We start from the raw sequence: 13008 nt of genomic DNA, 5'->3' as shown, positions 1-13008 counted from the left end.
GTAAACTGAGTCATGGAACGAAAGTGAGTCAGCAATTTATAGCAAGCCTAGTAAACTGAGTCATGGAACGAAAGTGAGTCAGCAATTTATAGCAAGCCTGGTAAACTGAGTCATGGAACGAAAGTGAGTCAGCAATTTATAGCAAGCCTAGTAAACTGAGTCATGGAACGAAAGTGAGTCAGCAAGTCTCACTTCGTTGCCGTATGACGAGGCGCTGTAAAACTATTTTCATTAAACTCATAGTTAAGAAGCGATTCTATGGTATTTTAAATCTATAAGTTCTAGTGTTTGCTTTAACCTAATGCAATAATTACACAATGATCACCTTGCTCTTTTCTCACATAAACATCTTTTCTAAATGCTATCAATGGTATTCTGTGGTGTTTTCTTTGAATTATTGCACGTCATTCTCACACTGGATTGTTGCTTTCTCTACTTTGTGATGACAATTATTTTTTGCTTGGTTCTTTCAAATCTCTATTGCCTCTTCTGTTGTTTTTATTTCTCTATTGCCTTTGAACTATTGTTTTTAATTCTCTATTTGCTTTTAACTATTGTTTTACTCCTGATCTTCCTTGTTTTCTCGATGGGTTTCAATTATTCTAATCTCTTCCTTGTTAATAACTTTCACGCTTTGCATTTCACGCTAACCGGACAGTGGGCGCACCAGTGTCACTCTCATGCGGAAGTGTCACTCTCGCCTCCACGGGAGACGGACCCCTCTCCCCCATGTCCCCCACCACTCTCCCCCGACGCTACCATCCCCACCACCACCATCATCACCACATGCAAGAACACCCTCAGCAACACCTGTACCAGTCTCGGCACCGACATCACTATCGCCGCGATGATGTCCCCATCTCTGGGGAAGATACTTTGTCCCCTTCCCCATCCCTGCCTTGTAGCCCCGAGCAGACCAACCGCCATCACCACCACCTTCATCACCAACAACAACATCACCAACAGCAGCAACAACAACAGTCAGGTCAGCAGCCTATGAGGGAGTCATTGCAGAGTTTAAGAGAACACCAACAATTGCATAAACAACAGCAACAACAACAGCATCTGTCGCCCTCGCCCCTCCCCCAGAGGGAGACGCCGATCTCTGACGTGTCCGACGTATCAGAGATGGTAGCGGCTCGTCTCGGTTCGTCTCGGCTGAGTATCACGTCTCGGTCCAGCTCGGGGGCCGGCGGCGCCCCCGGTGGCAAGAGGACGAACTCTGTCCACCAGTCACTGTCACCCGTCAATAACCAGGCGCGGGCGTCGCCCCCCGTCGTATCGCCCACTCTGTCGTACCTGCAACGGGGGGCGTCGTCGTCGCCGCGACCGCCCCCACACCCGGACGATCAAGACGTGCGTGATGACCGCGATGAAGATGACGATGAAGGGGACGAAGACTTGTCGTTCCATCGGTTCCCTCGGTACTACGATGACCAGTACGGCGGGGGTGAGGGCGGGGATGAGAGTGGGGATGATAATCTCTCTCACGACTCCTACGAGCTCATCGAGAGGGAGGAGGACGCCGCCTCCGCGTACGGTGGAGGCAGCCAGTTGGGATCGCGGGTCCCAAGTCGGTCGAGCTCACGGGGCCTCATCGGGTCCATTTCCGGTAATATTTTAAGCAGCAGTCGCGAAGGTCTCGAGTGGTGCGAGAGCAAGGGCGGTGGTGACATGCCCACCACCCGTGCTAACACAGGCAGTCTTCCCCGTAGTCACGGAGGCAGTGTTACTACTATCACCAACGGGTACACGGGGAGTCTTCCTCGCACCCATAGCGTAGGACAAGCCGACCAACTGAGCCGCACCCTTGCGGGGAGCCGTGCCAGTTCTAGGATCACTTTGGAGCTGCCGCTAGAACCTAGCCCGGACAAAGGGGAAGAAGAGGAGAACATGTCAAGCCCAGGCAGCCCCGAGTTCCACGAGAACTCCGTGTGTGAGATCACCAGCGAGACTGGGTACGGCCGACATCTTGGTACCATCGCCATCACTGACAACGTCTCGTTATTTACGCCCCAACTTCCGCCGTCGAATCGTCGGCCGTGTCTCGAGCGCGCCGAGAGTCTCACCGAAAGCGTCACGGGGGGCAGCGCAGCGCTCAGGTCGCGGTCCAACAGTCGGTCCTTCGTTAACAGGGTTGGCGGGTCCCGGGACAATCTGGACGGGACCCTTGCAGAGTCACTGGCCACAGTCACGAGTCGAGTATCCGCCAGCATCAGGGCCGCCAAGGAGATGGGCCAATACGTGGACTATGGGTCTTCACAGGAAAGCCTTCACAAGATGAGCTCGTGTGAGAGTGACGTGGGTTCGTCCATGTCTTCCCAGACTCGCTCCTCCACCACTCCACGACCCTCGGACTTCCATCCACACGTCCAGTTCATGCCAGCACGTCGCAGCACGTCCACCAGTCCTCCCACCGTCACCTCGGGGTCTTCTCAGGCTCGTCCGCGAAACATGGACTTCGCGTCGCTGAACAAGAAGCCGCTCTTCCACGTGTACAGCAGCGGACGTGGCAGTGACTCTGGCGGCAACACCGACAGTGATATTTGCTCACCCTTGGAGGTACCGTTGCCGATCCCTTCCTCCGAAGAAGTTCAGGAGGTTGACGAGGAAGACGAAGATGATGACGATGATAGCCCCTCACCATCTGACGATCGCGTGCTCTTCCTGCGCCGTCCCCCCGACATCGGGTTGGTGACGCGAGTTCGTGGCAGTAGCGACGACGAAGACTTCGAACATCGCGACATACGCTTGAATGACTGCGACCTCATCAACGATACTCACGAAGAAGAGGAGCTTGCGTGTGAGGAGATCATCCAAGAGGTCGAAGATCTCATCGGTGAGATCATCCTCGAGGAGGATGAAGATCTCGCCAGTCTTCACATCCCCGTATCATCAATGATGTCCATGGTGCCCGCCACTCGCAGGGAAGATGACCAGATTGTGGTTGTCATCGAGGAGAATCCTGATCCTTTCTTGTACAATTACCAATCCATGGCGCAGGATCTAAAGGAGGAGTCACCGTCGAGTGTTGAAGTCGATTTCTTGGACCTGGCCAAAGAACGCAAAGTGGACGAGAGTGAAGCTTCCGAGCGCACTGTGATAGAACGATACATGCCAGAAGAGCGACTCAATAAAGGAGGTTCCAAAGACAGCCAGATGAGCATCGAGGAAATCGACGAAACCATCATGGATCGAAGATCTTCTCTTGGCTTGGAGCGCCGGCCATCGTACCATGAGAGTCGGAAATCACCGTACCTCGACCGACGCCTGTCAACGCAAGAGCTCGACCGTATATCGCCGATGCCTGAAAAAGATCGACGTCCCTCGTATCAGGAAGGCGGCGAGCGCAGGTCACCGTATCTAGAAGCAGATCGCAAATCTTCCATGCAGGATTTGAGCCGACGATCTCCTTATGATCGAGATCGTACGCCCTCTAATTCATCCGATCGCAGCCGTCGTGGATCGGCTTCTTCAGATCGCCGAAGTTCTGTATCGTCAGAGCGACATGGCTCTATTTCATCCGACCGCAGAGGGTCCGGATCGTCAGAGCACAACAGACCTTCGCTCTCAGACATAGGGCGTAGAACTTCAATCTCGGTCGAGAATGACCAGCGTTCGCCTTTCTTCGACACGCCAGCTTTCGAGTTTGATCCTCCTGCATTTGAATTTGAGGATGAGAATGTGTTCGAGTCGATGGATCGGGATGGGTCGTCTCCACAAAATCCACAACCAGCTCCTAAATTTACCCATAGCCCACCGGGAAACGACACGGAGACTTCCAAGTCCCACCTTGACCACAGTAGGATTAACATGGACGATCTCGTGGTGTCTCTCATACCTACTGACGATTCCAGCGAAACTTTCTGTGGGGCCAAAGTTGTTGAAGTGATCGATGGGGGCTCTTCCGATTCTTCCGACACTAAGAAAGACAACGTCTCTAAGCCATCGAAGCGTCAGCCTCCGCCTATCGCGCCTAAACCTACTGCTAAACTTGCTTCCGCTAAGGGCTCAAAACCAACCCCTCCCGTTGGAAAGCCACTAGTTACCTCCACCTACGAAGAGGTCGTCCTGCACAACAAACCCTCCAAGAAGACCCAACGAGACGTGATCATCATAAAAGTTGACGTGGAGCAATCGCCACAGGAATTTGAAACAGCGAGGTCTGATCCTGACGAAAAAACTAAGCGCATCACTCCAAAGATTGAAGACATGAGCGGCAGCTCCTACGAATCCAATCAGGATTCGCAGGAAAAGTCCTACAATGGCGACATGTCCTTGGAGGGCGCCGTTGGTGGCGGCAGCTCGCAGTACTTCTACGATGACGAGGACGACCACGCGCAGATGAGCGACCACTCGTCCCAGTCACCAGACCTGGTCTCGGAAGAACCTGACGAATACCACGACGAGTACCAGGAACCTGACTACTACCAGCCCTACAGACAGATGGAAGTTGGGTACGCCTTCCCGTCGCGAACCCTATCGCGCATCAGCGAACGTTCCACGACTTCTGAACAGGAGCAAGAGCAAGACCATTTGCACTCCGAGCAGGAAAACAACGAAACCACGGACAGCAAAATATCCACGCCGAGCGAAGACAAACACGGGGTTGACCACCCCTCTGACATCCCCTCGGATCTCTCGTCAGATTACTCTAATTCTAATTGCGAAGATGCCTACAGCGAGTCCAACAAACAGCAGTCTCAGTCACAGTCCTTGTCTCAGTCGCAGACCAAGTCTCACTCACACTCGAGTAGTCACCATCCTTCTTCAGACGTCAAGGCTCCCCATCATTACAGCACCCCAAGCAACTCCGTGTCTGCACAGCCCTCAGCAAGCGGCGGTAAACTCACCGTTGAGGAGCAGGAAAACGTCAACAAGTTTGCCACTCATCTTTTCTTGTGTGACTTGCCTGAGTTTTGTGCCGGCGATGACAGCGACGAATTTCCTTCTCCGCCAAGCTCGGCCTTCCTCGAGAATCCTCATTCGGAGCTGAGGAACATCGAGTCCTACTACTTGGACATCGCTAAGCAGACCAAGAACTCGAAGCTCGGCCATGAGGGTATCTATGACAACATTCCCGTCAAGTTCGAGGGTATCCACGAAGTGTCTGAGTCCGAGTCTGGTTCTGAGGAGAACCACACGCTGCAAGAGCCTGAGGATGACCTAGAGGTTCTAGAGGAGCTGAAGAATGTGCAGGACTTGGATGACGATGGGGAGATGGGCCGAAACACCCCTACTCCTCTGAGACCAGAGGATGATGAGCCTCCTGCACCCCCGCCCCATGCCACCATTAGGGCTGAATCTCCTTCACCACCTATTCCTCCACCCAGGGCACCGGCCTCTATACCCGAACCGGGGCCTTCCAAGGGGACAAGCCTTTTGTCAGCATCGGGGGGTGGCGGCTTGGCAGGGGTCGTTGGGACCGTCTTCGGCGTCAAAAATAAATTGAAGAGCATGTCCCCAAGTCCTCCTGTTTCTCCATGTCCTCCTCTCTCCCCTTGTCCTCCTCCGCAGTTCAGTGGACCCAGCGATGCGTCGTCGAGCAGAGAAGATCGTCGGCATGACATTCACCTCCCAGATTTACCGGGAAGTCCACCTTCCCTCTCCTCTCTGGATTCCCCCGACTCCCAGGCCCTCTCCAGACTCCACCCATACCTCCCCATGCTCCCGTCCACTCCTCCATCGGTATCCTCCCTCGACTCCCCGGACTCACAGATCTTCATCGTACAGCCCGCAAGTCCTCCCGCGAGTTTTGCGAACCCCGAGTCCCCAAACGAGTCGATCTCAGAAGCAAGTCTGCGTACCCCGGGTGCAGCGGGGGGCGTGGACTCCATCACTGAGTCCACTACCCTGTCCACCGAGGACGGAGTGAGACGTGACCACATCACAACGACCGCCGTCTCGGCCGACGACCTTCGTCGGCAACAGGAGCTACGACAGCTCGACCTCGTGGACTTCGGGCAGCTACCGCAGGACTTCATGGAGTTGGACTTTACGAGCCAAAAACAGATCGCGGACTTGGAACTCGCAGACTTCGAGCACCAACAAAGTCTCTCGGGGGCAGAACTTGCCGAGTTTCAGCAACAACGAGAAATGGCAAACCTGGCCATTGCAAATCTAACCTCCCAGGGGGAACCCAACGATTTTGACCTCTCCCCTACCAGTCCCTTCGACATGCTGGACTTCAGCGAACTCACCTGCGCGGATTCCCGGTCTGGGGAGACCCTGGGGGCCGGAGTGACGGCCCTTGATTTCGAGGTGATAGGTGGGGAGCTAGAGGAGGATGGGAGACGACGTCCTTCAGCGTCCAGGGACTGGAGCTAGAGACGGGACGTTTTCCTCATGGATGTTAGATATTTATATATATGCGTCTCTGTGGATGATATACGCTTTCGATGATGATGATGATAGTGTTTCGTACTAACGCGTCGTTCGTTGTAATTATAGTACGCTTATGTCGTTACTAATCATTCGTAGTGAACTTTTATTTATTAGCTCTTATCTTACGACTCTTAATCTTTCGTATTGTGACATGAATTAATAATTCTAATGACACTTCTTAATATTTATTAACCGTTAAAGATAATTTTAAATCTTCAATCTCGTCATCCTATGTCGTCATTCGTACCAACCTCTCGCTTCAGTTGTTATTGAANACTTGAGCCAACGCCTAGCCTCAAAAACAATAACTACACTCAGCCTTAGAGCTAGAAGCCGCAGACTACGCTGAAGCACCTTAATCTGGACCCTAGACACACTTCTTGAAGAAAATAGCGCAGTAGGTCTTTGGCCCATACTTGAGCATGTTCGCCGATAAACAGGCAGTCCTGCAACCGGACTCACATACTCCGGCCTAATCTCTAATGGTCTAAACTCTAACCTATTCACGGTTCCCCGGCTCGCAAATTGCTTGCAGCCAATCACAGGCTCCACCTGCTAACTTGCCTCGCCTCTCTAACTTTCCGCAGCCAATAAGGTTAGGTTAGGTTGGATCCTCTCAGGTTTGTTTTGGGCGGAGAAATGTTGCAACGTGAGTTGCGCATCACGAAAGCCTGTTGCAGTTATGACGATGCTTAACTTCGACATACTTGATCATTGGCTTTGGACAAATGTCGCAATTGCTTTCATCACTTGACTTCAAAGACGGCTATGCTCTGTAGCGTGCCTACCCACGGAAAGGAATATGAACTGAAGTGGGAAGTTTGGCCAAACATGCTCTTTGGCTCTTTGTATTCACTCCAGTATTGAACGCTTGCATCATCCCCAATCATTCGTAACAACCATTCACTATTAACATTCATGATACACCGCTCGGTATCATGTCGGAGGCTGGATTTTACGACTCGCTGTTTAATAGCTATTCACTATGGTTCAGAAGATCTGTCTGCATGTGCCATGGTTACACTCAACTTAAATAATTCCAGTAAGTTTTGATTTATTATCACCGATGCGTGTATATAGTGTATAGCTGCTATGTTTCACTCCTACAATCGGTCATTATATCGGGCAACAAACTATGAGAAATATGTGGGACATTGCCCAAATTGCGATTAATTTTTTGTTCACGTGTGGGTTAACTTGACCCAGTTTGACCCTATAAAAAAGAGCGTATCAGTGTAACGTCCGCTCTCTGCTCTAGTTTTGTGTAACAAAGGTGTGGCTATTTGGGGAAAAATGATCTATTCATTTTTCTGAGTGAGGAATAATTATTCATCAATCAAAGGAACTCTGAAGAGAATGATAATTTTAATAGATTCCTTAAGGTTTCTTTAAGCCTGAGTCCTATAGCATTTTATTCACTACGTTGGCTCAACGTGGAGTTAACCCTCCATAAATGAGAAAATCTTGTAAATTCTCCGTACAGATGAAGCTATTTTGTTGCCATTTAGGATAATATACGCAGATCATTGCTTCTGCTAGAATATTATGATATTGTTGCTTGTAAATTATTATAACTTCTGAGCAATATCACCATAATAGGTCTGTTGCCGTGTCTGATCATAATTCCTAACATTGCGGTCAACGTTTCCACCATCGCCTTGTTGCTGACATTTTGAATGTGGTTTAATATCCCCCTCTCCCCCTTTTAAGGTAAATATATTATAAATTAAATGTAATCACGCCCCCCCCCCACACACACATAGTTACAGTTTGGGCGTCGAAACTCAAAAATACTTTCGAGTGAACGTGAAAGCTGTTCCTGCTGAACCTTATCGGGGTTTACGTATTCGCTATTCAATAACGGAAAAATTATTCCTGCCTCGCGTTACAGCGTCATAAAAACAATATTTGCTTTAAAATATTGCTTTCTATCAATCAGTGTGCCAAAACTCGGACCTTGTTACATTTACACATCAAGTATTAAATCTGCACTGTAATAAATCTGCACAGTGCAAGAGTCTACCTCCGCTATATATGCATTAATACAATAAATATTGTCTGCATTAATACTACAACTATTATCGAACATGGACGTTGTGTATCATAAACAGCTTGCCAAAAGTACAGTACAACCTTAATTATTTATAGCATTTATGGCGGTACCTTAACTTTAGGTTAACTTCAACTTTTATCTACAATACCTTGCAAAATATGTTGAACGCTGTAATAGTTTTCCCCGAATGACGCCAGACACATACCCTATATAAATTTGAGGACCGCCCAAATTTATAGTTAGAGTTAAATGGTCGCTACACTCAGCGCAAGGTTATTCTGGGTCTGCTTGGCCACCTACTCGAAATCAGTTTCTGGTCAAAATCTCTTGCACTGTTTAGTCGCCTGAGAGTATAGACAAGGGTTGGCCGAGCCGACCGAGCTAGCAAGCTGCCCAGAGGCTTCCTTTCGAACCCTGGGCCGAAGCGGACATAGAGAAGCTGATTTACGTGCTCCCAGAGTCCTAGGCGGCACGTATTTCAGAGTCGGGCTCGCCGCAAAATTTTGTAGTCAGCCCTAGTTGGACAGAATTAGAGATTGTTGACATAGTGGATTATTTAATGCTAGCTGGGGATTTGAACCTGCCACTCACTCTTCCAACCTTGATGCTCCAACCATTGGAACACCCTTTGAAAACCTGTACGAATAGGCTTCTGTATTCTATGGTTTCAGGCGCCAGCCTGAGCAGGTAACCAGCACGCTGGCAACCTGCTTTCACTGTGAGCTGCTTTCCGTGCTCCCCGAGTCCTAGGCAGTACGTATTTCAGAGTCGGGCTCGCAGCAAAATTTTGTAGTCAGCCCTAATTGGGCAGAATTAGAGATTATTGACATAGTGGATTATTTACAGCTAGCTGGGGATTTGAACCTGCCACTCACTCTTCCAACCTTGATGCTCTTAACTTTATAAACCATTGGGACACCCTGCTTGAGCAGCGCGAATGTGTATTCAGAGAAATGAGCGAGACGTGCAAATAGCGATGCACTTGCTTTTTTTTATAACTCTAAAGGCCTCCCACACTCACCATTCCAACGAAAAGGAATTAATTTTATTAATTAAAAACAGGGAATGGTTTCATGTCAATGATCAGGGCCCGACCTTAACGCCTCTGATGGTACGTGGCCTTGCCCTTTTGTGGCTCATCCTCACCCAATTTGGCTCGGACAAATGACCTTTCAGTGCTACGTCCGCCGTTTGCTCGCGCTGTGGGTAAGAAAATGTATCGCTATTTGGACGATATGACACATTCACTTTTCAGAGTGTACGTAGACCAGAACGAACAACCAAAAAACGAATTACTAAAGAATGACAAGCGAAATAAAACGAGTAATTTCTTTGGATCGGGACATTTTAGAGTTTTTTTCAATAAGGTATCTTTTATTACATTAGCTATCCCCGACTCGAGGTACTTCATTAAGTAATTCATGTTTAGCTTCATCGTACATTCATTGCATTGAATGACTGCGTATTTTCATTAGCTGCGCTAAAACATCTCGTTGTTCATGCATTCTTTATTTTGTAAGGGTATTTAATTCTCTATTAGCAGATATCTTAGTGTTAGCTCCTGCTTTACGTATAAAATTATAATTTATTACTCGTCATTGTCCCCATTCTTCTGCACTCTCAGAAAATTGAATGGGTTGTGTTGTCCAAACAGCGAAACACTTTCTGTTCGTAGCACTGATACGCCCCAATGCCTGGGGAAGGTTGATCATTATCCTATTTCTCTTCCAACATCCTATTCCTCTTCCAATATGCTATTCCTCTTCCAATGTCCTATTCCTCTTCCAACATCTATTCCTCTTACAAGAGTGCATCGCCACTTGGACAAAGCTTCACCATTCTTTTGAGTGTATTAATATCCCCCTCATACCTCTCCCTCCTTTACCCATTTGTTATAAATTATAATTTATTACTCGTCATTGTCCCCATTCTTCTGCACTCTCAGAAAATTGAATGGGTTGTGTTGTCCAAACAACGAAACACTTTCTGTTCGTAACACTGATACGCCCCAATGCCTGGGGAAGGTGAGTCAGGATGGCCCACGCAAGGACAAGAGTGCATCGCCCTTTGGACAAAGCTTCGCCATTCTTTTGAGTGTATTGATGTTCCCTCATCCCTCTCCCTCCTTTACCCATTTGTTAAATTTGCTTCATTGCCCTGAATTTTATTAAGAAACTTTCTTGTATATTTTAAGGTGGTTTTACATTCAGAATTTGTAAAGTATCGTACTTATACATAAGCAAGTCTTATTCTTAATGTGCTCATTAATTGTTCATTATTAGCATTGTAGTGTAAGATTTACTGGTCGCAGCATTTTGTCGGCATGGTGCTGACGTTGTGTTGATATTAATTGTGTCAGTTTTGCGCTTTGAAATTATGAATATTTTGCGTATGGTGATACGCACGCTACGGTCTATGACTCACTCTTGAGTGTGCGTTTTTTATTGCACTTGCGTTCTATCACAAAAGTAATGTCGGGTGTCCTACGAAAAACATGAATGTGAAGCGTAACGCATTTGTTGCATTACGCATTGTCTGATCATGTAACTGCATCCGCGTGAAGTGAAACCATACAACTAAATTTGGGTAACGCCATAGCTTCAGCACAGGAGTCGCTACTCGAAAAACCATAGAATAAGGGTTTTTCGGGGTTTTAAAGCCAAACCCATGGTTTGACAACCATAGAATAAGTGTTCCATGGATCTCGGCTCAGTTATCCTGGGTCTGCTTGGCCTCCCGCTCGAAATCAGTTTCTGGTCAGAATCTCATTTCCGACTTTATAGTCGCTAGAGAGGGTATATAGGGTTGGCCGAGCCGACTCATACAACAGCTCCCAGTGAAAATTTACAGACGCGTCAGCTTCTGATTTTGGAGTACCAGAAGCTGGGGCGACTCTAAATTTTGTTAGGGAGTTAGTTGGCCAGCTGCCCTTAAGCCCGGCCTAGGCGAACATATAAAGCGGCTGATTTAGGTGCTTCCTGAACCTATAGGCGGTACCTGTTGCAAGGTCGAGCCCAAATCTAAATTGTGTTTGGCCGTCACCAGGACGTCAAAATTCTGTATTGAAATTTCCATTGGCACTTGAAAGTTTACTTCCTTGCGATTCATAACATTTACTCCCATGAATATTTACTTACATGCGTATCATAAATATTTACTTTATGAGTATCACGAATATTTACTTCCATGCGTATCATGAATGTTTACTTTATGCGTATCATGAAATTTGACTTCCATGCGTATATGTGCGCTCACTCAAGTTTTGTGTTGCTCATGAAATTCTGGCCGTGATGATTGGACCGTTGAAATATGCGTAAAATTGTTAAATTCTATTAGAATTATCAAACAGAATGTATTACGAAGAAGTCAATATAAATATTACGAGAGTGTTGTTTAGAAATAACATCTTTGAAAATATATAGAATACTTTGTCAAAATACACATTATTTACCGTAAAATAAAAATCGTTGATTTGGGGTTATTGTTCTTGCATCTAACAACGTGCGTATGTGTTTTATTTCATTGTATTAATTTAAGAGATTTGTTATTAAAGTTTGTGCAATAGACCAATTGTTGTGAAGCCACAGATTAAATAGCTTTATTGTGAGTGACAGTGAGGTGTTGTATCTGCCTATCCTTGTCATCCTGAAGGATTAAATTCACCATTCCTGCTCCCCGTAGACAATATTCCTCTTCCAACATCCTATTCCTCTTCCAATATCCTATTTCTCTTCCAATGTCCTATTCCTCTTCCAACATCCTATTCCTCTTATAGTATCCTATTCCTCTTGCAATATCCTATTCCTCTTGCAATATCCTATTCCTCTCCCAATACCCTATTCCTCTTCCAATGTCCTATTCCTTTTCCAACATCCTATTCCTCTTCCAATGTCCTATTCCTTTTCCAACATCCTATTCCTCTTATAGTATCCTATTCCTCTTCCAATATCCTATTCCTCTTCCAACATCCTATTCCTCTTCCAACGTCCTATTCCTCTTCCAACATCCTATTCCTCTTCCAATTGTTGCGTTTTTTTGTCTTAGGTTTAACTATTAGCTTGAAAAACTAAAAACAAAAATCAAAGTTTTGTCTAATTGAATGTCTTGACGAAGAAAACTCTGCTTTTCGTTTCGTCCAATATTGCCCGACTATTTATCGAGGTTATTGTTTCCATTTAATTGCACACCACATCATACTAAAACCGTGTTTACCCAACACACACCACGCTAGAACTTTTTTTACCCCACACACACCACACTAGAACTTAGTTTACCCCACAAACATCACACAACACTAGAACATAGTTTATCCAACACAGCATATTAGAACATATTCTAACCCACATACACCATACCACACAAATTAAGAACCTACTTTACCCCAGACACACCACACTAGAACCAAGTTTACCCCACGTACACCACACCACACTTGAACCTAGTTTACCCTTTCACACACACCATTTTAGAAACTAGTTTACCACTGTCTCTTATACACATCTAGATGTGTATAAGAGACAGAGATGTGTATAAGAGACAGTCCTATTCCTCTTCCACATCCTATTCCTCTT

General features: G+C 47.0%; 1 protein-coding gene across 1 annotated transcript; it reads left to right on the top strand.

The window, feature by feature from the left end:
• The first annotated feature begins 729 nt into the window (after positions 1-729).
• LOC125179166 lies at positions 730-6650 on the top strand. The gene has a single exon (XM_047884535.1). It carries the CDS (start codon positions 730-732, stop codon positions 6325-6327), a length of 5598 nt encoding a protein of 1865 aa, XP_047740491.1. The 3' UTR covers positions 6328-6650.
• The last annotated feature ends 6358 nt before the right edge of the window (positions 6651-13008 follow it).

This window comes from Hyalella azteca, unplaced genomic scaffold, assembly GCF_000764305.2.
Source record: "Hyalella azteca isolate HAZT.00-mixed unplaced genomic scaffold, Hazt_2.0.2 contig15500, whole genome shotgun sequence".
NCBI classification, from domain to species: Eukaryota; Metazoa; Arthropoda; class Malacostraca; order Amphipoda; family Hyalellidae; genus Hyalella; species Hyalella azteca.
Note: the sequence above shows the minus strand (reverse complement) of the source record. Positions and strands in the feature narration are given on the sequence as shown.